The 25,845-nt window shown below is 34.1% G+C and overlaps 1 protein-coding gene across 1 annotated transcript in view; it reads left to right on the top strand.

Annotated features, from left to right (window-relative positions):
- LOC149802135 (fibrillin-1-like) overlaps positions 1-25,845 on the top strand; it is a 329,248-nt gene that overhangs the window by 288,842 nt on the left and 14,561 nt on the right. Inside the window, exons 57-62 of the mRNA XM_089956539.1 lie at positions 6,544-6,597; positions 7,242-7,367; positions 8,199-8,321; positions 10,141-10,257; positions 10,945-11,073; positions 20,622-20,735. Coding sequence (XP_089812665.1) covers positions 6,544-6,597; positions 7,242-7,367; positions 8,199-8,321; positions 10,141-10,257; positions 10,945-11,073; positions 20,622-20,735 — 663 coding nt within the window. The remainder of the gene's footprint in view (positions 1-6,543; positions 6,598-7,241; positions 7,368-8,198; positions 8,322-10,140; positions 10,258-10,944; positions 11,074-20,621; positions 20,736-25,845) is intronic.

Here is a 25,845-nt window from a genome sequence, read left to right as displayed (position 1 = left end):
CTTTAATCTGTCTGAGATCTACCTTCGTTTTTACATTATAGCATTATGTAGACATGTTGTCCAACAAATGAAAACACATAAAAGTGAAGGACATATCTTCCTCTTGAAAAGTTCAAACACTCTGCAAAAAAGTATACAGGAAATGTTCAGATTCTAGTTGAACATCAAGAAATTTTTATTTGAGTAATGCTCATGGTGGGAGAAGTAATTGCCACCACCATGTGAAATTAAAATATTAAAAATCAAAGATTACATCAAGTTAAGAAATCTAGCAAGGAGCTATTAATCTCCATGGGGTTTAGATCTGCTGTTCCTGAAATTGAATTGAGAACCATTAAAGTCTTTGTGGAATTTTTATGATCTTTTTAGTTGAATACAATATTGCCTTCACTGTATCAAATGACACTTCTCAACTTTTCAAATGCATGTTTTCCAAGTTGACAATAGCAGTACATATTCTTACAACTCTTTGGTCTTAAAATAAATAAGAAAGAGCAAACACCAACAAGTTTTGTATAATTTAAAATATTTATTTCCTACAATATGAAGTGAAAAAGTAAAAACAACTTACAGTATGGTGAATGGAATCCTAAAATCCTAAATAGTTATATAATGTACAGAAGTATCAAGTAATCTAAATGAGTTCCAATGGTATTCTGTATGATGGTCAATAAAGTACTGATCTATCAACAGTACAGAAGAATCCCTATGATATAATCCCAAAAAATGTGACAGCTATAAATCCAAATAGTCTTTAAATGAATTCACAGTAATTCTGTACATCAGTTATGCCAATTAATCTGAATATTTAGAGTACTGTAATTCCAATGAATGTTTAAATTAAATAAATGAATAAATGCTGTTAGTATAAATGAATAACATCCAAGACTGGTAGTATTACAAAGAATGCCTAATTTTACACAATAATTCTCTTACATAGAATGATAAGATGTAGTTACTAAAACATAAAGATGGCTCAATTACTCATTTACATTGCACGTTAAATCAATAAACAGGGTCACCTGGGTTACATTAGCTAATCAGAAATTAGGTCATCATGGCCTTTCAGAAAACCTCCATTCGCATCACATGATGTTTACCTGAATTTAATTGGACAACTTAACCTTGAAACTGTATGATTGGATCTATGCACCATTACAAAAATGACTCATTCTTTAAGAATGCAAACTTATGATGAATGGGGAAAGTTAATATTTAAAATATTATTAATTAAATAACCTTTGATAACCATAATAATGAATGATAATATGCATAATATAGATATACATAACAGTATGTTTCTAAAGGTAGTGACTGTCTTATTGAGGAGGTTTGTTAGAGTTGGCAGGTCTTTAATAATTATATAATAACAATAATAATAATTTTAATACACTTTTGTTGGCAAAGGACAAATGTTTACAAAAACCCAAGTAGGATTTAAAATGAAATAAACCTGTTTTACAAAAAGGGTCAGGTAGAAGGTCATCTCTCACATGAAAACAATGTGGGGTCAGGCATGGATTTTTTTTTTCTTTCTTAAAAATGTCATACAAATTTGTTGCATGTGAAGAAAATAGTCATAAAAACTTGCAAATCAAATCTTGATATATTGCTCATTTTATCATCAAAAATGTAGATTAGTGCCTGGTTTATCATCATGAAATTTGCTTCTTTTAATAAGAAGTCATACATTTTTTAAAGTTTTATATCCAAATAAATTGACAGTACACTATAAGTAACAATATTTGACTCTATTTTGATTCATGAATATGACAGTAATGCCCACTGGTGGCAGCTCTTTAAGAAATATTGGCCATTAGAAAAGGTTTGTGAAATGAAATTCAGGTTTTAGTTCTTATTACTTTAATTGGGATTAAGTGTAATCAACATAAATGCTACATGCCATCTTGTATTAAAATTTGAACAATGTCAGTCTACTGTCACATCTATGTTCATAACTTGCATTCTTATTATCATGTTGCTTATGCTTTTTGTATCAAATTAATTAATAGGAATGGAAAAATAAAAATGCAAAGTATAAATGCATGCTAATCCTACTCACATAAGAGTTAGCAGTCAAATAGTGCATCAGGTGAACTCTTTTTGATTGGCCAGTTGAACACTGTTAAAATTATTATGTAGTCACATAATTGAAGACATCAATCAGCAGTTTAATTTGCAAATATGATAGCAAGAGAAGGAAACAAAAGGAGTACTCGGTGCATGAATTCATAACAAATTTCACAGATATGGAGAAGTGGATTCCAAAATTTGTAGTGAATTTAAAATTTCCTGATTGGCTCTCAGAGGTTTGCTCAAGGTTGAGCAAAAATTTAACTATTACTTGGAATGAAATTATGGTGTCAATATTTTACTAATAGAATGCAGGTTTTTAAAAAAAATTATTTTCAGTGTTGATGGTTGTTGTTTCATGAATTATACGTCCATAGTTTTCAAAAACATAAATATTCTTTTGTTACAAATCACTCGAATATATCCACATTCACATGTAAAAAGCATTGATGTAAAACATGTTTTTAGATGTACACATATGTCTCAAAACCTTTTGGAGTAAATGTTTTTAACAATCTTTTATTGGTTGGTTATCTAAAAATAAAGGTAATTTATAAAGAAATGCAAACAACTTCATTAAAAATTACAAAAAGCATTTTATTGGCAATTAATCCCAACATGATTATAAAATGAGTACTAAACAGCCAATACAGCATCCCCATAACTTTTCAGAGGTACTTTGGTAACTTGTGCCTTTGCTTAAACTTCAGTCTGTGTTTTTGGACCCCAACATGAACAAGTTATTGAGTGATATGTTTAAATACCATCTTCATGCATTATTACTTTGCTATCCATGCAGATATATGGGAGAGGTGGCCTGGAGTATAGGCATTTAACACTGTTCCATGTCAGAATTAGGCAGAACACTTGGTCTCAAACATTTAACACTGTTCTATATAGATTTAGGCAGAACACTTGGTCTCAAACATTAACACTGTTCCATGTCAGAATTAGGCAGAACACTTGGTCTTGTACATTTAACACTGTTCCATGTCACAGTTAGGCCGAACACTTGATTTAGTGTGAATCATTCATACCTGTCCACCCCTTGAAATGGAAAACCAGTAAGCCAAACCAATAAAAACTTTACAAAGACCAAAGAAAAACTTACATAAAAAATGTATTCATACATTATATATGATCAGCAGTTCTAAAACAACAAATACCATACACGAACTCATTTTACACACATTTGCATAATTATTTACAACTCTGAAACTTTATTTTATATTATTCTTTTAATTTTGAATGTTTTGTAATACACACACATTATTATATGCAACACATGTACCCTTTGCACTTGTCAAAATGTAATCAGGGGTTTCAAAGTCTATGCAGCAGGTGTCAGTGTTTATTTTACACTGTAAAAAATGATGTTGGTGTGTCTGCATTCAGAAACTTCCTACAATCTCTATTTTTTTTCATCAGTTGCTGAATAACTACTTTCAGATTTGGGAAGCGGGTGCCACCAGTACTAATTGTCTGGCTGATAATATCCAGCCAGTAGCTACAAAAACTCTTCTGGCCATCGTGTGTTAATACAGGCACGTACTCATCAGGCAGCATGCAATAATCCTCAAACTCATTTTTAAGCCCTTCATGACCAAGGTGTGGAGCAACTCAAAAATGAAGTGTCCCTACTAGTACAAAATATCTATGTACAAGGTATTTTGCAGAATGCATGTTCAAGGTGTAATATTAACTTCAAGGTGTAATATTAACTTTTTTTAATGTATCATGGTCTCATTGTTACATATTGATATTTGTCCTAATATAGCCTGATTTAGTGAATTATGCAACAGTGTGTCCTAATATAGCCTGATTTCATGTGAATTATGCAACAATGTGTCCTAATATAGTCTGATTTAGTGAATTATGCAACAATGTGTCCTAATATAGCCTGATTTAGTGAATTATGTGACAGTGTGTCTTAATATAGCCTGATTTTGTGTGAATTATGCAACAGTGTGTCCTAATATAGCCTGATTTTGTGTGAATTATGCAACAATGTGTCCTAACATAGCCTGATTTAGTGTGAATTATGCAAGTGTCTCCTAATGTTGCCTGATTTCGTGTGAATTATGCAGCAATGTGTCCTAATATAGCCTAATTTGGTGTGAATTATGCAATAGTGTCTCCCAATATAGCCTTATTTAGTGTGAATTATGCAACAATGTGTCCTAATAGAACCTGATTTAGTGTGAATTATGCATCAATGTGTCATAATATAGCCTGATTTAGTGTGAATTATGCAACAGAATGTCCTAATAGAACCTGGTTTAGTGTGAATCATGCAATAGTGTGTCCTAAAATTGAACCTGATTTAGTGTGAATCATTTGGCTGCTGAGAGATCCTCAATGTTAAGTTGTAAAACTTGTAGGGTAGGTCCAATGGCTTGAAAGTCAGAGGACATTGGCACATCAAGGGCAGCTCTTGGAGTTTGCACATAACTGGGATTCATTGCTGAATTCAGTTTGCATGTTGGATCCTTTTTTTCCCCAGCCTCAAGCGCAGCCTTGGCTGATTACTGACAGTGAACGTGACATCAACGCAGATCCATGCTCCCCAACCTGTTGTCAAACCAAATGCTGTCGCAAGCCATTTTCTACAAATGGCAAAAGCACTCCTGAACAAACAGCACCGATGTCAAGTACAAGATGAGTGGCAAAAATACTGCCATCAGAAGTCAGATGAACTAGATCAAAATACTCCAGAGGCATTTACATCAGGAGAACTTGAAAAGGTGCTCTGCAAAATCAAATCAGGCAAAACAGCAGGATATGACAATATCCTGCCTGAGTTCCTGAAGCATTTTGGCCCAAAGGTTTGCTGCTTTATAAACCTCATAGTTGGGGAAAAGTGCATGATGACTTTATGGCATTATGCAAAGATTATTGCAATCCCAAAGCCTGGCAAAGATCCTCATAATTTGGTGAGCTATTGGCCAATCTCATTGATATTAGTCTGTTTTAAGGCACTGGAGCACCTGATTCTTCAAGGAATTGGTCTGGACTTAGAGAAAATCATAACTGTTGAGCAGGCAGGCTTCAGACATGGTTGCAGCACTTGTGATCAAGTCCTTGCCCTGACTACTTTTGTTGAAAACGGTTTTCAGAGGAACCTTAAAATTGGAGTTGTTTTCCTTGATCTAAAAGTGGCATATGACGTGATCTGGCATGCAGGGTTGTCATTTAAAATTTCCAGAGTATTGCCTTGCTGGATAGTTGAGACTGTCGAACTGTTCCTTCGTGACAGGTGCTTCAGAGTGCACATCTGAGAGAGCTGCAGCTCACGGAGACATCAGACTGATAGATTCCCACAGGGGTCTGTTCTTTTGCCAAGTATGTTCAATGTTTACATCAGTGACTTGCCTAAAACAGTTGTGCAAGATATGTAAAACACAGTATGCAGATTCTGTCAGTACCCAAAGTGTCTCATTTACTGAGCTTGAGGAGGTACTGAACAAGGATCTGGAGGAAATGACAGACTTCTTCAGGAAATGGTGTCTACAGCCAAGCATAACAAAGACAGTCTCTAGTGTCTTCCACCTTAACAATGCAAATGCGAACTGCGAACCTTGCATCCTTCTCAATGGGCAGCACATAAAACATAACCTGATACCAATATACCTTAGTGTGACTTTGAACAGATCACTGACATTCTACAACCACCTGAAGAAAACTGGGCACTCAAAACAACCTACTCTGCAAACTGGCTGGCTCGACTTGGGGGTGCTAGCGCTCAGACTCTCAAGACATCAGCACTGGCCCACTGTTATTCGACAACCAGGTATTGCACTCCTGTCTGGGCTCAATCATTCCATACCAAATTAATTGACATCAACAATGCTCATAACCTCTGGAACACTACATCCTACTCCTTTACCATGGCTGCTGGTACTCAGCAACGTTCCTCCTCCACATCTCCATCACCAATTAGCAACAACAAAATTGCTGGCTAAGGTCTGTGCCAGTGAGAAACATCCACTGTACATGGACATCACTTCACATCCAGCAGTCCACTTAGCTTCAAGACATCAATTTTGGTTAGGCCTGTTGTCGGAGGACTCAAAAGCTATTTCGGCATGGAGTGATGTGTGGTCTTCAACAGATGTTGTAAACCACTCCCTCACAGCTGAGTCATCTGTCTGCCATCCTGGCTTCAACCTTCCATAACATCTGTGATCTGTGGACCATGCTGAACAGTTTCCGGACAAGACAGGGGCATTGTGCAATCAATCTTGTATGATGGAGCTAGGCCACTGGCTCTTTCTGTAGCTGTGGAGCTCTGCAGACCATGTCGGACATTGTGAACAACTGCCCACTGACAAAGTTCGCTGGTAGACTGTAGGCTCTGCACCTTGCTGATGATAGAACCTGATTTAGAGTGAAGCATAATGTCCTAAAATAGAACCTGATTTAGTGCAAATCATGTAATAGGGTGTCTTATATTTTGTTTTATTGTTTCAGCTCAGTACAAGGAGCTGTGCCCTGCAGGACCTGGATACTACCCAGATGGCAGTGGTAAGTACATGGAATCCTAATACTAGTTTTCATTCAACAAATCTAGATACTTAAAATCATAGTATCAGTCTAATGTGAACTTATTGTGACTGGCTAGAATAAAAAAACTATAATCTTTTGAATAAATGAAAAAGAATGTTTAAATTAAAAAATTGAAGCTACCAGTATAATGAAGTCAATTTAGAATTATATGAAACAATTAATACTTTTGAATGGAGCACTCTTTACAGCGGTGGGCATGTTTGGTTTTAATATTCGTAATTCCCTAATTATACGCATGTATTTACCATAGAAAGCAGCAGTGGATATGAGCTTGACTATAGCTAGACACTACAGATAGGCAACAGTTGTAACTAATTCTAAAGGATGTAATAATTGACTGTAGCTAGATGCTACAGATTGGCGACAGTTGTAACTAATTCTAAAGGATGTAATAATTGACTGTAGCTAGATGCTACAGATTGGCGACAGTTGTAACTAATTCTAAAGGATGTAATAATTGTCCATGTTTTTCTTTGAAAGAGTGACTGGCCATGTTTCACGTGTGTAGGTACATGTGCATAAAAGGTGTTGTCTGAACACCTGGACTTTATTAAATTCCTGTTTTAATACATTTATCCATGCATAATTTTCTTCTGTATCAGATATTGATGAGTGTAGAACAATGCCTGGAGCATGTGCTAATGGACGATGTCTGAACACCATGGGCTCATACAGATGTGTGTGTAACACGGGCTACAAGACAGACCCCACAGGCAAGAGCTGCATTGGTAAGTGTACTTCTTATTAAGAGTTGTGCAAAATGTACTCAGTCATGAGATAAGTCTTAAAGTTATGCAAAGTGTACTGTATCACGAGATAACAGTCTTGAAGTTATGCAGAGTTTGCTGAATCATGAGATAACAGTCTTAAAGTTATGCAAAGTTTATTGAATCATGAGATAACAGTCTTGAAGTTATGCAGAGTTTGCTGTGTCATGAGATAACAGTCTTAAAGCTATGTGCAGTCTGCTGTATCATGAGAAAACTGTCTAAAAGTTATGATGTCAAACATATCAAATGTAGTAAACACAACATTAGGTTTTCTGTCATCACTTAGTGAAAGTAGTTGCTATGCCACCTGCTTGTACATGAGATGCTCAGTTTGCAACATAAGTACATTTCTGAGATTATGGCGTAAATAAAATAACAACTGCTCTCTCGGTCAGCAATGAGATGTGCATGTAGATGAGCTTCACATGAGTTACAGCACATGACACCAGTGATGGCATAATACAAACACAGTGGCACCAATTGAATGTTATTTCTTCATTATAAATGGCATTAAAATGAAAGTACATAAATTGAATTGGCATAAAGCGAGCATCACCTGTACACAGTATTGTCATTTGTTCTTACCTTTGGATCTAGGGTTGTGGTTGATGGTACATTAGTTGGACTTATAAACTCTTAATTTGTTCCTGATATGGTCATTAAATTAGCAGTTAGAAGGAAAAAGAATAACATTTCATATAAGGCATTATGTAAAAACATTGGTATATAGAGTGCAATGCCATTAAATTTGCTGTAACTTCAGTCAAAAAGGTGCTCTCATTTTTTCAGATGTCAACGAGTGTGAGCCAGGCTTGTTACAGTGTGAGAAATTATGTCACAACACAGAGGGTTCATACAGATGTGCATGTGAGAGAGGATATACACTCAACATGGATGGCAAGACATGCAGAGGTTGGTAAAATACATATCAAGACATGTTGCTGTGTAAAATACGGTAACACAGCACAGAATTTCAATGCTCTGTGGAAAAGAGGAAGTTTTATTACAGGTTCTTTTCTTAGAATTTCATACCACCCATATAAAGTCAGTTGACTCATGCCAAGCTTTTAAAAGCTACCTTTTCAGCATTCTACAAAAACAATCATTTGTATGAGTTTTTTTAATTCAGGACTACTGCTCTTTATACTATCATGTACTCGCTTATAACATTTTACACATGTTTTTGTATGAATCTTGTATGTACTCATCCTCAAAGCTTTGTACATATTTTATTGTAGTAGTAAATCATTTATCTGATTTTAATAGCATTTGTTGTCTAAAGAACCTCATCTTGTAAAAATTGTACATCTTGCATATGGACACATAATTGTTGAAGGTCGTATGGAAGTTTGGTCAGTTGATTAAATGTGCTTCTTCTTTAAATAATATCATTATTATTATTATTATTATTATTATTATTAATAATCTTTTTGTTCCTTATGAAGGATTACTTGGAAGAATTCCTGGTTATTTTCATTATGGTACTTCACTGTGTCTGGCCTGCTATCCATCTTGACCGAATGTTTCTTGTCAACAAAACTTTTAAAACGCATAAAATGTTGACAGTTTTGACAATTTACATTACAGAAACAGTACAGATACTAAACTGCATTGTGAACCTTTGTAGAATACGTCCTTGCAATGTGTACCCTGTAGAGTAAGTCTTTGCAATGTGTACCTTGTAGAATAAGTCCTTGCAATGTGTACCTTGTAGAATAAGTCTTTGCATTGTGAACCTTGCAGAAAAAGTCCTTGCAATGTGAACCTTGTAAAATAAGTCTTTGCATTGTGAACCTTGCAGAAAAGGTCCTTGCAATGTGTACCTAGTGAAATAAGTCTTTGCAATGTGTACCTTGTAGAATAAGTCTTTGCATTGTGAACCTTGCTGAATTAGTCCGTGCATTGTGAATCTATGTAGAAAAATCTCTAAATTGTGAACCTTGTGGAATAAGTCTCTGAATTGTAAACTTTGTAGAATAAGTCCTTGCATTGTGAACCTTGTAGAATAATTCTTTGAATTGTAAACTTTGTAGAATAAGTCCTTGCATTGTGAACCTTACAGAATAAGTCCTTGCAATGTGAACCTTGTAGAATAAGTCTTTGAAATGTAAACCTTGTGGAATAAGTTCTTTCACCATGAACCTTGTAGAATAAGTCTCTGAATTGTGAACCTTGTAAAATAAGTCCTTGCAAAATGAACCTTGTAGAATAAAACTAGCAGTGTGAATCATATAGAATAAGTCTTTGCACTGAGAACCTTGTAGTACAAGTCCTTGCATTGTGAACCTTGTAGAATTTCTCCTTGCAAAGTGAACCTTGTAGCATAAGTCCTTGCATTGTGAACCTTGTAGAATAAGTCCTTGCAAAGTGAACTTTGTAGTATAAGTCCTTGCATTGTGAACCTTGTAGAATAAGTCCTTGCAAAGTGAACCTTGTAGAATAAGTCCTTGCAGGTAGAGAAGTAGAACTATATTTTAACGACATGCCTGGTCTTTGTCAAAGATAATGATCATATACGCTGTGACTATTGTCAATATGTCTTATGAAAACTTGAGGCAAACAGGTACCATGTATGTTTGTACTGTGTTACACTGTTTGAAATAGATTCATCAAAACTTGGAGATGCCATTAATGTGATTTGTACATGTGTCTCATAATCAGTTTTAATCCATCTCTCCCCACCCCCAGACAAATACATTTGTAAATTTCCAAATCTCTCATTTAATTATAGACCTGGATGAGTGTGCACTTATGCAACATAACTGTCCACACGAGTGTATCAACACTGTGGGGAGCTTCAGGTGTGGCTGTCCTCGGGGTTATAGGGAGATTCGTGGACAGTGTACAGGTCAGTTTGAGCAAAGACAATATCAGTGAAATCTAATTTTGTACCATATACACTCACCTTTAGGTCAAATTTTGTACCATATACACTCACCTTTAAGTCAAATTTTGTACCATATACACTCACCTTTAAGTCAAATTTTGTACCATATACACTCACTTTTAAGTCAAATTTTGTATCATATGTACTCTCTTGTAAGTCAAGTCCAACTGAAAACTGCACAGAACTAGATCTGCTATCACATAATATGCCTGTATATCAGGGTATATGGAGCTTGTTAGGAATAGCTAGTAGAACAAAATAGTCTCAGATCTGCCAGGTCATTTTCTGTTTTAAAATCATCTGTAGTATCCTGTAGATCATACTTTTAGAGGAATTCACAATTTCTGCATTTATTTGTTGCAGATTCTTTTTTTCAATTAGTTTATTTGAAACTGTTTTACTGTTAATCATGTCTTTGTTTCAGAAAGAACTGATTCATTAACATCATCGCATTTATTGCTGTATTATTCATCCAATGCCTCATTTTGGCGAAGCTTGTGCGTAATTAGAAACAGAACACTAGAATTTGTTCATTTAGAAGTAACTTGTTCATAATTAGAAACAGAACACTAGAATTTGTTCTGGTATTCACATTGTATGTAATCATCTACCATACATATGCAAATATATTTTTGAATTATGTTTTAGACATTGATGAGTGCAGTGAACAGCCCCAGCTTTGCAGTCCAGGAGGAGTGTGTCACAATACAGTGGGCAGCTTCAACTGTGTATGCAAGAGGGGCTACAAACTTGACAGCACAGGAACCAAGTGTATAGGTAGATAAAACATTGAAAAGTTTATTGATTCAAATTTCAAAAATAGCTTTCTGGAAAGTATTATCTTGTAATCTTCCAAAAAAGTTCCTAATCACAGTATACCATTACAAAGCTACATTATACATGTCTTTCTAAATAAACCTTTATTTTGAAAGGTCCTTCTGGCCACTGCATGGATAATACCTATGTGAAGAGTATTCTAATTACAGATCAACGACATTGTGTGCCCATTTCTACAAAACTTTCCAAAGCATGTAAGGATAAGGAAAAGCGTGATTTGTTTATGACTTACTGACATATATCAATCGTTATACTGCCACAGGTTTTACATTTTTTCAGCTTTGTTAATGCTTAGCCAATAAAACTACATTTGCTTCTAATCATAAACTTTTTGGCATTCATGTTGGCAATTGCTTCATTGGTAATTTTACAGGTTAACCCTTTACCTCATGCAAGCACCTCTGGACGCCTCTGCTCCATTCACATGGAAGCACCTTTTGATGCCTCTACTCCATTTGCATGGAAGTGCCTTTTGACACCTGCTATAAACATCAGCCATTTTAAGCAGGTTTTCGTAGCGCCACCTTCGGGGAAAACCCCCATTAGATACTCCATTCATTTGTGAATGACCGTTACGTCAGATCATGTGGTCACTGTTTATGCAGTGGTTGAAATCTGCTATTTAAAGTAACTGGGTCGTATTCTTCACTCTCCAAAATGGAGGTCGCGGATTTCATTCAGTACGTACGAAGTTTTCACAATTGGAATCACAACTATGAAAGCTTCAGTAACTTAGGTAAAGGCTCTGATATTGATATAGGCAGCAATTAGTATTTATAAATTATCAAATTCAGATGACTTAGTGATGTAGACGCAGACAAGAAACTTGTAAATTTCGAGTACAAGAAATGGCAGCTACGGTTGGTCATGCAGCTTTACTGACTTGACGGTGAATGAGTTCTCTCAAGATTTTAAAGCACATATAAAATTCTTCCTTGAAAAATAATTACACAGCTATAATGATCAGACTTTACTCTGAAATTTTTCCATATGTAATGTATCAAAAATGTAAAATGGTTAAAATTACTGTTAAACGTAACATACACTACATTGCTTAGCAGTTAACAGGCAGGCCTATGTGTATGGAGTGAAATAGGTAACAGGTATTCTATTTATAGTGCACTGCACTGGGTAACTTTGCACTATGAGGTAAAGGGTTAATAAAGTGAGTAAATTTGTTTCTTTGAAGATAGCAAACATTAGGAAATACCTGCCTCCAGATTTCAGAATCCTATATTTTAACGCATAACCACTACTAGAATATTGTCTTAATTTATCATATGCATACTGTTATATTAATATACACACATCACAGTTTTCATATATGTAATGTATTAGCATGTAATTACATCACAGATGATGTTATAACATTTTGTAAAGTAAAGGCCTAACAACTGATGTGTTTCAAAGTCTTTTCACCACTCTATTCTCTGGTTGATTCAAATAAAATCAGTAGCTCATCGTGTGATAAATAGATTATTACATTTTTGCTTATTTCCAATGAAATTTATTAAATTGTTGTTGTTGTTGTGGGGTTTAACGTCATTTTTCAGCACACAATATGCTATGCATGGCAGACAGTATTAATGGTGGAGGAAAAACCCGGGAAGAACCACCAACCCACGAGAAGAAATTTATTAAATTGAATAATTTCTATCTTTTGCTTGCCAAGGCTCATAAAAAATTAAATTATTTGAATCATTTAATAAATTTCATTCAAAATGAGTACTCATGTCAGACGCCAGATCTTCTGTGTGTGGGGAAACTGTTTTAGTCCTTTATATGGGAAACTGTTCTAGTCATTTGTGTGGGGAAACAATTGTTTTCAGTTCTATCTAGATGGGGATACTGTTCCAGTCAGGACCTTTACATAATTTTAATTATACAATAATGAGCAGCATGTATACTTCTTGACAAACCTTTTGATTCACCTTATGAACCCTGTTAAAAGAATTTCAGTGAATGCAAAGTGACAAAAGAACTGACCACAATGAAGCTGTTTCAGTATATAAAGCTGTAAATGGAGCTGCATTACAGTATTTCTAAGATTTATTTATTTTATAAAGCTGTAAATGGAACTGTACCACAGTATCTATACAGCATGTTTTAGTATATAAGCTGTAAATGGAACTGTACCACAGTATCTAGAAGGCATGTTTTAATATATAAAGCTGTAAGTGGAACTGTATTACAGTATTTCTAAGATTTATTCATTATATAAAGCCGTAAGTGGAACTGTACCACAGTATCTATATGGCATGTTTTTGTATATAACGCTGTAAATGGAGCTATACCACAGTATCTATAAGACATGTTTTAGTATATAAAGCTGTAAATTGAGCTGTACCACAGTATCTATAAGGCATGTTTTAGTATATAAAGCTGTAAATGGAAGTGTACCAGAGTATCTATAAGGCATATTTTAGTATATAAAGCTGTAAATGGAAGTGTACCAGAATATATATAAGGCATATTTTAGTATATAAAGCTGTAAATGGAGCTGTACCACAGTATCTATAAGGCATGTCTTAGTATATAAGCTGTAAATGGAGCTGTACCACAGTATCTATAAGGCATGTTTTAGTATATAAAGCTGTAAATGGAGCTGTACCACAGTATCTATAAGGCATGTTTTAGTATATAAAGCTGTAAATGGAGCTGTACCACAGTATCTATAAGGCATATTTTAGTATATAAAGCTGTAAATGGACTCATACCACAGTATCTATGTCATGTTTTAGTATATAAAGCTGTAAATGGAACTGAATCACATGTTTAGCCAGATACAATATAGTTGTGTGGAAAACTAAACTGTGTGGAAGCTGGAAATCTTTTGCTACCAAATCTTAAAATGCAGCCATTCAAAAAGCATTTCACATTTGTTGAGGTTCTTGTCTGCAACAACAAATTCTGTCAGTTCTCTCTTTGCTTTAAAAATAAATTCCTTTGTCTACTGGTTAAATAAGAAATGACTATTCTTTATAGGCTTGCGTTAAATAATAGATTTATTGTTGATTGTAGACCAGAACTGGGGAGAATAGTTTGTATTGAGTTACCTTCTGTAAATACAGCATTGTTATTATTATTTTTATTATTATTTGTAATATAGACACCCACATATTTTAGCAAATCTGAAAATGCAATCGATTAATTGAAAATACTTTGTGCTACCTTGCACCCAATTCACATGCACACTATATGCACACACTAAAGATACGCAAATTGACGCACTTTTGTTTGAGCAAATTTGTAATGTGCTCACATGTACATGTACTTGAAGACAGGTGTGCAGATAAGGATTTTTTAAATTATAAAAGATGATTTGCATTCAAAATTATGGTGTTAATGAAGAGACATTTTTTTCTTTCTGGAAAGTGCAATTAATAACTACATGAATGATGATAATGGTGATGATGATAAGAAGAAAAACAATTTGAAAAAGGAAGCAATGATGCTTTCATTAGTAACTGCATCACAAACTGTACTTATGCTGACTTTTGTTCTTACCTGAAACAATATGCATGTCTTTTTGGTTTTATATATATATTTTATGTAAAATGGCATGTCAGCACAACATTGGCTACATGGTGCCAATTGAAAATAATAACATTGTACAAATATCAATATTAAGAATTGCTCACACAATTTTAGGAAGCTAAACCAAAACCCATCCAAATAAACATAACATAAGGCACTAAAAGAAAAAAGGTAAAGATATTAGAAATTATCTCTCTGGTTATCATTATTATTATCACAATCATCTATCAGTGAGAAAAATTATTTTATTTGACTTTTTAAAAATTAAGGCTTTAATTTAGTGTTATGATCACACTCTCATATATTGACATATATATTTACTAACAAAACAGTTGCAAAACAGTTTTCCATTGTTTCAAGCTAATCACACTCTCTCTCAGTGAATAAACAAATAAAACAAAGAAAAAAGCACATAAGACAAAAAAGCCAAGATAAAACCTGAACTATTTACATGTTTGAATAAAGGCAAAATCTGCAGAAGAAAGAGTGATGAAAAGATCAGTATCATAATGTGTAAATGTCATTTTATTTTGTGTTGGAGTCAGAATAGCAAATGTATATAAAAAGTAATTAAAGGAGTGTTGATTGCATATTATCCATATTGATAAAAAACTTTGACATAACTCCAGGCTAAAGATGAAGGCTGGAGAGCACGCTTAGTTATAAACAATGCTATCTTAGTCATGGATTATTTACATGCATCAGGTTGTCAGAAGATTTGCATGCAGTTTATAAACTGTTGCATGACTGAATTATTGACAAAATTGCATTCTGCATTGGAAAAGTTTGATTCTTTTCATTCGGATTAAGTTCCTATGAGCAGATTCCAGTATCATTCGTTATGTGTCTATTCTATATCCGTCCATCCTGGGTTCTATTTCTATTAATTTTCCAGTTCAGTTGGAACAGTCTGCAATCTTTGCATTGATTTCGCTAATGTGGCTGTTGAGGTTTTTCATTCATTTTCTGGAATCATTTGTTCCGCATGTTGGATGGTACAGATTTTGTATGTCAGGAGAGAGAGTACATTTTTTTCATTCTACATCATAGCATATTGATGATAAAGCTAAATTCCTGTAGCCAACATTTTGGGATGATTTAAGTTAAGGCATATTAGGGATCATGCAGTTCTAATGGCTCTTGATTGATTCATATTTTGTCCTCAATAGTAATAGTTGTTACAGAAAAGAAAAGACTGATATATCTAATTACTAAATGTACAGGAAAATTTGTCCTTGTTCTGGATTTGATGCTGGCTTATTATTAGTTATCCTTCCATGATTCTCTCTCATACTAATTACTTATAAAAGTCATTTTTTCTTTCAGAACACTATAATATAGAATTTCATCCAACAACAGTATTTTATTCCACTCTGCTGATTTTAAAAATTAAATATTAATTGACAATGATCAGACGTACTACCTGAATATATCTAATTGACATGCATTCCTGCTAGTTGGATGGTGTTTTATATGATTTGTTGTGCATATATGTCAATGAGGATGGTAATAAATGTTAGTGTTTGTTTCTAGTATTTTTGTTTCTTAATTTTGGGTCTTGGCTTAACATATTTTGTTCCAAAGATATGATGTACTGATACACTGTTTGGCACAATATAGTTATAAAAGTATGGTGTGAGAGAGTGATGTCCATAACATGACCCAGGGGCAGTCATTAAATTATAGGGTTTTCCATAAGACTAAGAGATAAGCTTTCACACCATTTGATAGGTGTCAACCCTTTGAGATGAAAACCTGTACGCCAGACCAATAAAAACCTTACAAAGACAAAAAAAACTTACACGAAAAAATGTATTCATACATTATGTAAGATCAACAGTTTTAAAACAACAAGTGCTATACACAGATTATTATAACACATATTTACATAATTATTTACATTTCTGAAACTTTATTTCATTCTTTTTACTTATAACACTATCATCTTCCTGTTTTGGCTAAGCAAATAAGCTTTTAATGGATGCTCCCTTCGTCATTTCAAAATTTCTTTCATGCTGTTTTGTCCTGAAGTGTTCCTCCAGATCATATATGCTCGACACCACCACTTTAATGTGTTTACTGAATATTTTACAAAAAGCATGTGAAGATTCTAACTTGGATACATCTGCAATGCCATGGAAGACTTTAATACAATCAACCTTAAACTTTGCCACAACCTCGGTCAGTGTCTTCAAGCTTGTGTTTCTTCGAGTTAAGCTCAGCCATTTGATGAATGGAATATTTCAACTAGATGAGAGAAATAAATAAAAAATTAAAAATTTAGATTTGACATGTGATAGAGGAACATCTCCCGATTACAAATATGTTACGAATTTATATTTGTCCCCATAAACCCCAAGATATTATGCCAGGAGCTATCCAAAAATTGAAATCTAGAAATAATTTTTTTTTACAAAGTAGCAGTCTGGTAGTTTATACCTCATAAGCTGTTGATCGTTTCTATTAAAATTGCATATCTGGTGTTTGAAAAGCTATGAATTTGCTATATGGTGTGCCGATTTTGGTCACAAACTTGATATAAATTGGCCGTGCTACATATTTTCAAGTCACTCGGTTTCTGTACTACGTCCGTCTTTACGGCAATGCATCTTCATGTTTGCATTACCTATCTGACAAACTTAACTAAAAACTATAACAGCATGATAAAATGCTGGTGCTAAAATCAGTAGAGTATTTATTTTTAATTAGTATATTGGTAAAAAATGTAATAAATCGACTTTATCTCCACACAGAGGGAGCCCAGAGTGGTCTAAAGCGCTCTCCGTTACGGATCACTGCCATCTCACCTCTGTCTGCGTAGGTTCGAGTCTCGGATTCGGCCAAAGTGGGTATGTGAGAAAGCTTACCAGTAGCTTCTCGTGGGTTGGTGGTTCTTTCCGGGATTTCCCGGGTTCTTCCTCCACCATTAATACTGGCCGCCATGTATAGCCTATCATGTGCTGAAAAATGGCGTTAAACCTTACAACAAAAAATTATCTCCACACAGAAAAGTTGGACAAATTATGGTTACACCAATATGATTGCCACACTATGTAAAGTAGGAAAATTGATGCAAACTTTATGCATTTGATAGTAATAAGTATAAATAACAAAATAATAATGTATAAAATAAGAAAACATACTTACTACACAGGTAGTTAGTCAATAGTAGAAATCCAAGTGAGTGTCTGATCTCCGAGCGATAAACGACAAGATCTTCACACACTGGAGTTGAACCATGAATGAAACTCATTTCATTATCAAAGGAAAAGCACGGTTTTGAGTATCATTTGATTGGTTGTTTCGGGCCACCATGGTCTCACTGAATTCTCATGCTAAAAAAAATTATGCCAAAAGTCCCGGATGCACAAAAAAAACAAAAACATAATTTTAAATTAAACAAAACAGTTGTGCAGCTGTACACTGATGACAAAGGAAAAAAAAACTCAAGTTGACACCTATGCCATTTTGTCTTGTGCTTCATTGCTATGGAGTGTTTAATTAATTGGATAAACTTGACCTAGTCACCTTTGAATTAAGCCTAGTCAGTGACACCTTTATCAGTTGTCTGAGAAAGGAATGATCTGTGAGCTAGAGCTAGTGATGTAAAGACAATTTGATGATATTTCTGTGGCTGATGTCCATTTTTGATCAAGGTTTGTGCTAGTGAAAACCTTTCATCTGCCAGATATGCCTGGCAAGCACATTGTTTTCAGATCCTCTGCATTCACACAGACAAAAATGAGACATCCTTGACAACCTCTTGCTTTAAAACTTGTGTTAGAAGCTAGTCTCTTCTATATCTCAAACTGAAGAAACACACATACCCAACCCCAACCCCACCAAAACCCAAAGAAATGTACAGAGAGGCAGCTGAACTGCTTGAAAAGGTATGGCAAAAAATTCACCACAAATTAATTTGTGTTTAGTGTTTGCATTTATTTGCTTACAGTGCAACAAGAGATCCAAGGCACTTGTTCATTTTCTAATATATGTGGTTTATACACATGCCTCCATATTTTATGCAGGACATGTAGTGATTCTTGTCTGTCTGTCTGCCCATTTTTACTTCCCCTACACTCAGTAGCTTTTCTAGCATTCCATGGACTAAAACCAAGTTTAATCTCAAGTCATACTAAGAAAACATTAGTCAGGTCTTAGTTTTACATTTTTTTTGTCAAAATGTTTTAGAGTGATGCTTCCATCTATGTTTCCATCACTTAGCATTCCCAAATAATATTTCAAGGAACACAAATGAAATCAAAATGCATTTATGTATTTTTAAAAATGCTACTTGAACCATATACCAACTGAATTTAGTTTTTAAAAACTCAAATTTGCTCCAAATTTTTTTAGGCAGATTCTAAATATTAAATAAGTAATTTTTTTATGCGCTATATGTTGTGGGACACAGTGGATTTTTTATCCTAAGTTAAGTAGTACCATTTAAATCATTCAAGAATTACATCTGGAAATGCACTCCAACTTAAATTTATTTTAAAATAATAAAAAACTGAGTACTTGAGATATATCTCTTTAATCCACTGCAGCATTATCTCATCAACCTGACCCTTCTCCTACACACGTACAATCCATCCTTTCTGTGCATGAATACATTTCATGAAAATTTTTCATTGAAGTTAACAAATTTCATGAAGTGGAAATAGCAAGGACTAAAGTCAATTTTTAAAAAAATCTGCACCAGTCATGCAAATTCTCACAGTTTTAACCCCATCTTATTGACAGTCCTTCCAGTAATGAGATTAAAATACACTAGAATTTCATCTATGTTAATGATCATATGGTTGGTGAAATTATCTTCTTCTCTTCTGGCCTTCATGAATTCATCTAATGATTTAATTTTCTCCAATTCTTCTGGGTGATGCTGAGTCATCGATGTCCATGCATGAAGCACTATATTGTGTACTTTAAAAATTCTTCCATTGTCTAATTTTATTTTCAAAATTCCAATGAATGCCAGTAAAAAGGAACCAATTTTTGCTTGCCTGTGTTGGCCGACCTTGTGTGTGTGTGTATTTTAATTATCTATATATATATAATTAGCACACTTAAAAGAATCCAAAGTTGGCTTCAAAGGTCAGCTTGCTTTGTAATAAAATGAATTTTGTATTTGATATCCAGTCTGTAAGTTCAAACAATGAGTTTATTGCTTGCTGCCAGTTTTGTTTATTCACCACCAGGGCTTCTATTTGCTTGGCATCTGTAATCGTAATTAATACAAGCAGGCAAATAGTATACATAGTAATAACTTGCTTTAATTATTCTTTTGTAACCCATGCTAATGAAAAGATTGTCATTTCCACTCACAATGAATGTATTTCCAAATGATTTTTATTTGCACGATATGGTCATGTAGTTAACCTGGACATAGTACAATCTTGGTTTTTTTGCATCTAATACTGCAGATGCCTTCAAGCAATGGGTTGAGATTTCCTATTTGTTCCTCTATAGTTACATCGATGAACAATGTGTCGTGTGTTATCTGACATGAGCGATACACGCTACACTATGTATGTCTATGCTACATATACATAGCTCATGGATTATTTTCCATTAATGCTATTGATGAAAGAAAAGGAATAAAGATAATAATACAAGGTTAGTTTCTTTTCATTTTATTATCAAATAAGCTATTGTTTAACTATTTTATTGCAATGTGCAAGGGGGTATGCAAATTCAACACTAATTGATTTCATTTCTCAAGTCTTGGGACATATGACCTAGGTGAAAAAAAGTTTCACGATATGTTCTGGGACAGGAAAAAATTTAATAATTTTATCGTGTCCAATATATACAGTAAATATATGTTTACATGTATATACATATGTCTGTATGTAAATTTGCACACATGTATACTGTTGCAGGTGAACAAGGCATTTATCTGTCTTTATTCAACAGCTTATCACTGTAAAATGTCATTGTATCTTCAGATCTGGATGAGTGTGAAAGTGGAGTTTGTGACAAACTGGCATGTGAGAACACTGCTGGGACTTTCTACTGTGGATGCCCTGATGGATTTACAGAGTCCCATGGCCAATGTGTTGGTATGTAATAGCAAGATAGCAGCATCCAATCAGTCTTTTGCCCATATAGCCCATTGATACATAAATAGCAGATTATGGCTGCCACATGTAGAACCTGTACAGTAAATGATAATAATTGCTTGTTCTAAAAATCATAAATTTCAGAGAGCTATAAAATTATTTCACCAAAAAAAACAATTAATGCATCATTACAAAGATGCAGAAAAGTCTTAATGCCAACAGTTTTATATATAAGTGCTGTCACTATGCTATGGAATTGAAACAAGGATAGAAGGTTCTTTCTGAAAGCCAACAGTTTTATATATAAGTGCTGTCACTATGCTATGGAATTGAAACTAGGATAGAATGTTCTTTCTGACAGCTAACAGTTTTATATATATTTAAGTATACTGCCTATGTGTCAGTCTGAGTTGGATTGTTCTTTTCCATAGTCAACAATTATATATATATATAAGCTGTTAATGTGCTGCTGAATTGAATCTGGGCTAAAAGGTTCTTTTCGAAAATGAGCAGTATTGTTTAATTGCTGTCTCTGTACTACCATATATACTCACTTATTAGTTGAGTCAAACTACAAACCACAAAGATCCAGATCTGCTGTAGCATAATGCACCTGCAGATCAGGGTCTATCTTGTTTTTCTACTGATTACTCCTAACAAACTGCACAGACCCAGATCAGATGGCACATTATGTTACGGCAGATCTGGGACATGTACAGTTTTTAGTTGGACTCATCTTATAAGTGAGTATATACAGGTATTTAATTCAAGCTGTGCTGCCTATTGGTATTTCTGATAGTCCACTGGGTCTTCCATTCTATTTTGAAATATGTATGACCCAGTAAAGATCAAGTAACAATATATATCTATCATAATGTTCTTAATTTGTAATAGCAGCTTGGTTCAGTCTGTAACAGTGCATTCCTATTGATTGGAGGATATTTAACAGATCAGAATAGTTTGTATGACAAATCACACTATTAAGTTTCACAGCATACCATATCTTAGATTTCACAGCAATCATTGGCTGATTGATTGGTCAGTAGTGTAGGAATGTTACATGCTTGTTCTATTCTGATTGATTGGTCAGTAATGTAGGAATGTTACATGCTTGTTCTACGTTGATTGATTGGTCAGTAGTGTAGAAATGTTACATGGTTGTTCTACAATGATTGATTGGTCAGTAGTGCAGGAATGTTACATGCTTGTTCTATTCTGATTGATTGGTCAGAAGAGAAGGAATGTTACATGCTTGTTCTATGCTGATTGATTTGTCAGTAGTGTAGGAATGTTATATGCTTGTTCTATTCTGATTGATTTGTCAGAAGTGTAGGAATGTTACATGCTTGTTCTACGTTGATTGATTGGTCAGAAGTGTAGGAATGTTACATGCTTGTTCTACACTGATTGATTGATCAGTAGTGTAAGAATGTTACATGCTTGTTCTACGTTGATTGTTTGGTCAGAAGAGAAGGAATGTTACATGCTTGTTCTATGCTGATTGATTTGTCAGAAGTGTAGGAATGTTACATGCTTGTTCTATGCTGATTGATTGGTCAGTAGTGTAAGAATTTACATGCAGGTTTGACATTATTCCCTTTGGTCGATTTCACTTTTCTTATTGAAGTCCTTCTCAGTGTGAAATAGTCAGAGACTATTAAAGTACTTTGGATAATATTATTGTTATAGGAAATGAGTAGTTCTTTCTATGTTTCATCTTCCAATACATCAACCAGAATTAATGCAATAGCTTTGTGTTTTTTCCAAATCAATAACTTGGCTATACTTTGCACACCAAAAAACACATTAAAAGTATAATTTCTAGATACAAGTTCAGTTACTCATGGAGATAGCATATGTACAGAAGTAACTCTGGTTCATCTACTTACATGTGTGTGTGTGTGTATATATATATATATATATATATATATATATATATATATATATATATATATATATATAGCAAAAGTTTAAAGAAATAATGCGTAAGTATTGGTGGGTTTCATTCCACTATAAAAATTTTAAAAATGAAATACTGTGATTTATTGTTTCATTCTCCCAGTCACTCTGTTTGATTAGCATGTCTCCACACAATGAAATATACACAGCACTATCCAAATTACAACCTCTGTTAATCCAGGTTCTGTTAGTACTTGTGGCCCAAATATATGAATCCATGCGAAACATTTTCCCAAGAACCTGACACTTATTTACTTTTTCTGTAGATCTACTGTTTTTACGCAGACTCTTTGAAGCATGTAACACTGCATTCTACAAGCATCAGCTTATAAGATACCGTATTTACTCACATATAAGCCGAATTATTTAGTAAGAAATAAAGCTCTGGCAGAAGGGGAGCTTCGCTTATCCGCGGGCCATTGTCTAAATTTGACAGTCTTTTTGTTGACTACTGTAATGGCTGTAAATCTTGGGACACGAAAAAAATATTTTTTTCCATGTCCTAAGACATGCATGTAAAAAAAAAATCATTTTCAATGTCCCGACACTGATTAAACTGTTATAAAGTTCTATGATTGATTTTGCAACTATTTTGCATGTGCATATTTTCTGATTGATGTTTTGGCATCTCCTTTGTTAGTAGTTGGCCTGAGTTGTCTTTCGTTTTCCGACAGCAATACAGGCCAATTAATCGTTAAAACTCTGAAACTGGCTTGTGTTAAGAGGGAATTTTGACTGGCAGTACATTGATGTGTAATTGCCTTTCATTCCATAATGTTAGCACAATTACCGTAGTTTTGTAAAACATGGTGTAAGGCATACCTGTAAACTTTTCAAAATCCAAGTAGGGAGACTGAATAAAAAATATAGGGAGATTGGGACCTAAAATTGGGAGGTTTTTCATGGCATGTTTAAAACCTTGTTTTCACTATATTTTGACCATTCTTACGGGTCCAATATCATGAAATTCGCAAAGGACAAGCCATTTTTCCCTGTGATGCCCCTTTTTTTTCCCCAGGACATGCCCTATTTTCATATTCAGGTCAGCTATTGCCAAACTGCACAATAGCTAAATGTTAGTCTTAAATAAAACAAGCAAGAAAGCCAGTGTGACTAATTAAAAGTTAATCCTGCTTATCGATGCAACTATTTTGTGAAAACGACTGCTGGCCCTCCATCATAATTCAAAGAGACCATGTTCTGCACTACTCTGTGTTATGCAAGCACCAGCAATTGATTGGCAAATAAAGGATTCCCAATTTTGGTGAACTAAAGGTAGCTAAATAGGCAGCCTCACAGTACTGTACATTGTGGCAACTACTTTCCCCTTGTTGTATATCTGACCTTATTTCCTAATTGTCAACTCGCAAGGCATTTAGCATTGTTTACTATAATTAGTTTCTTGAGGACACATATGCTGCATGTTATGTATTTTCATTCCTTTTAATTTAATGATGGTAATTAAGGTTTGCATATACAGTATAAAATGCCAGGTGTTCACTCATATAAGTTTCTTTGGTGGGAATGGCGCTATAGCATATGGAGTTACAGCATTCATAGTGATCATTCTTGAGATTGAATTTAATTGTCGACAGTTTTATTGTTGTGGTTTATTTTTTGTTCTGATTTATTTTCTGATTTTGTATTCTTGTAGAGGTAAAAAAAATCATAAATTTACATGAGTAAAGTTTAAACCTATCATTCTGTTTATTGAAGAAGCGAATTCTTTCTAGTAAAGTAATTATTTCATCACAACAATATTCACAGCAGAACATGACTTCCGTGGATTGCATATGATATATCTGTTTGTGTAGGACTTTTCTTTCTAAGGATAAATGAAAATCAAAGACATAGTGTAATAATCGGGGATTCTCTGAAAAAATTGGGAAATATTATGAAATCGAGAGGTAGGCGTGGAATGACCCTAAAATCCGGGCAGTTTCTTTTTTCTCTTCTCAGCGTGAGAGTTAACAGGTACGCTATAAGGTCACTTACATCAAAGGAAACTACAACTCAACTTTTATGCCATTAGCATAATTTTCAAAGCATTATTTCTAAAACTTCATTATTATATTTTGGAGATATCATTAATGTTTAGTGCATTGGTGTCCATGATTTGACTCCAAGGGATGTACTTCATTCAGTGGAGTGGACTTCATTCAGCACATGTTTAAACGTACAATGCAGTGGCACCATTATGTAAATACATTCTTTTATCTAATTGTGCTGAATCAAACTGTATTGTTGTTGTTCATTGTGTTGTCATGCTGGGATCCCATTTTAATGAGTTAGGTATTTACAATTTCAAGGCAAAATAAAAAAGTAATTACTGGGGCACTGATATAAAATGTCCAATGCAATAATGCATAAACAAACAATAACCGAGTCAAAAGGGAGAGGTAGTGTTACAGCAACACACAAATGCTCAATTCTTGTCATTGTTTGATCAAGTTATTCACAAATCTAAATTAGGCAAAAACAATAAGGAAACAGAAAATTAGATAAATTACTTTTCAAAGAAGTTTAATCCATTTCTTTTTAGTAATTTTTATTATAAGTTTGCCTAAATAAATGCATTTAGAACTTACCACGTAATGTCACAGAGTTGTGCATCAGCTTATATGCGGTTCATGCACTTTTTAGTGTTTATACCTATTCAGTTTGGGTGGTTGGCTTATACGCGAGTATATACGGTATACTTAGGATTGCTGGTTTGGTCATCTGATGAGTTTGTTATTTCCAAATGGATGGATGGAAGTGATGAAAAAGTGTAATCACTTAAGTATTTTCAGTAGGAGATAAACTTATAAGTATCCATTTCAGTTAATGCATATTCAGTTGATTCGACACAGTACATTCTTTCAGTCCACATGAAATAGTACATAGAGTCAAGCAAATATTATGTAGCTGTTTAGTTACTAATTTTTAGATTTTGACCCAGTTATCCTCTTTTTAGAAGTTGACATTAATACTAATAGAACATTTTCTCACCAAAGGTCATGGACTAAAAGTGTATTTATACAGAGTTTAGCAATTAGGCCAGCAATTTGAAATTACTGAATGTATGTCCAAAATTGCCCAAAATCTTTGCGAACCAAAACTAAGCTTCACGTCACATGAACAAACTTTGGACTAGCTGACTTAAAAGCAA

The sequence above is a fragment of the Sinohyriopsis cumingii genome, chromosome 4, assembly GCF_028554795.1.
Source record: "Sinohyriopsis cumingii isolate HCF-2022 chromosome 4, ASM2855479v2, whole genome shotgun sequence".
NCBI classification, from domain to species: domain Eukaryota; kingdom Metazoa; phylum Mollusca; class Bivalvia; order Unionida; family Unionidae; genus Sinohyriopsis; species Sinohyriopsis cumingii.
The sequence above is the reverse complement of the archived record's forward strand: the minus strand, read 5'-3'. Positions and strand labels throughout refer to the sequence as shown.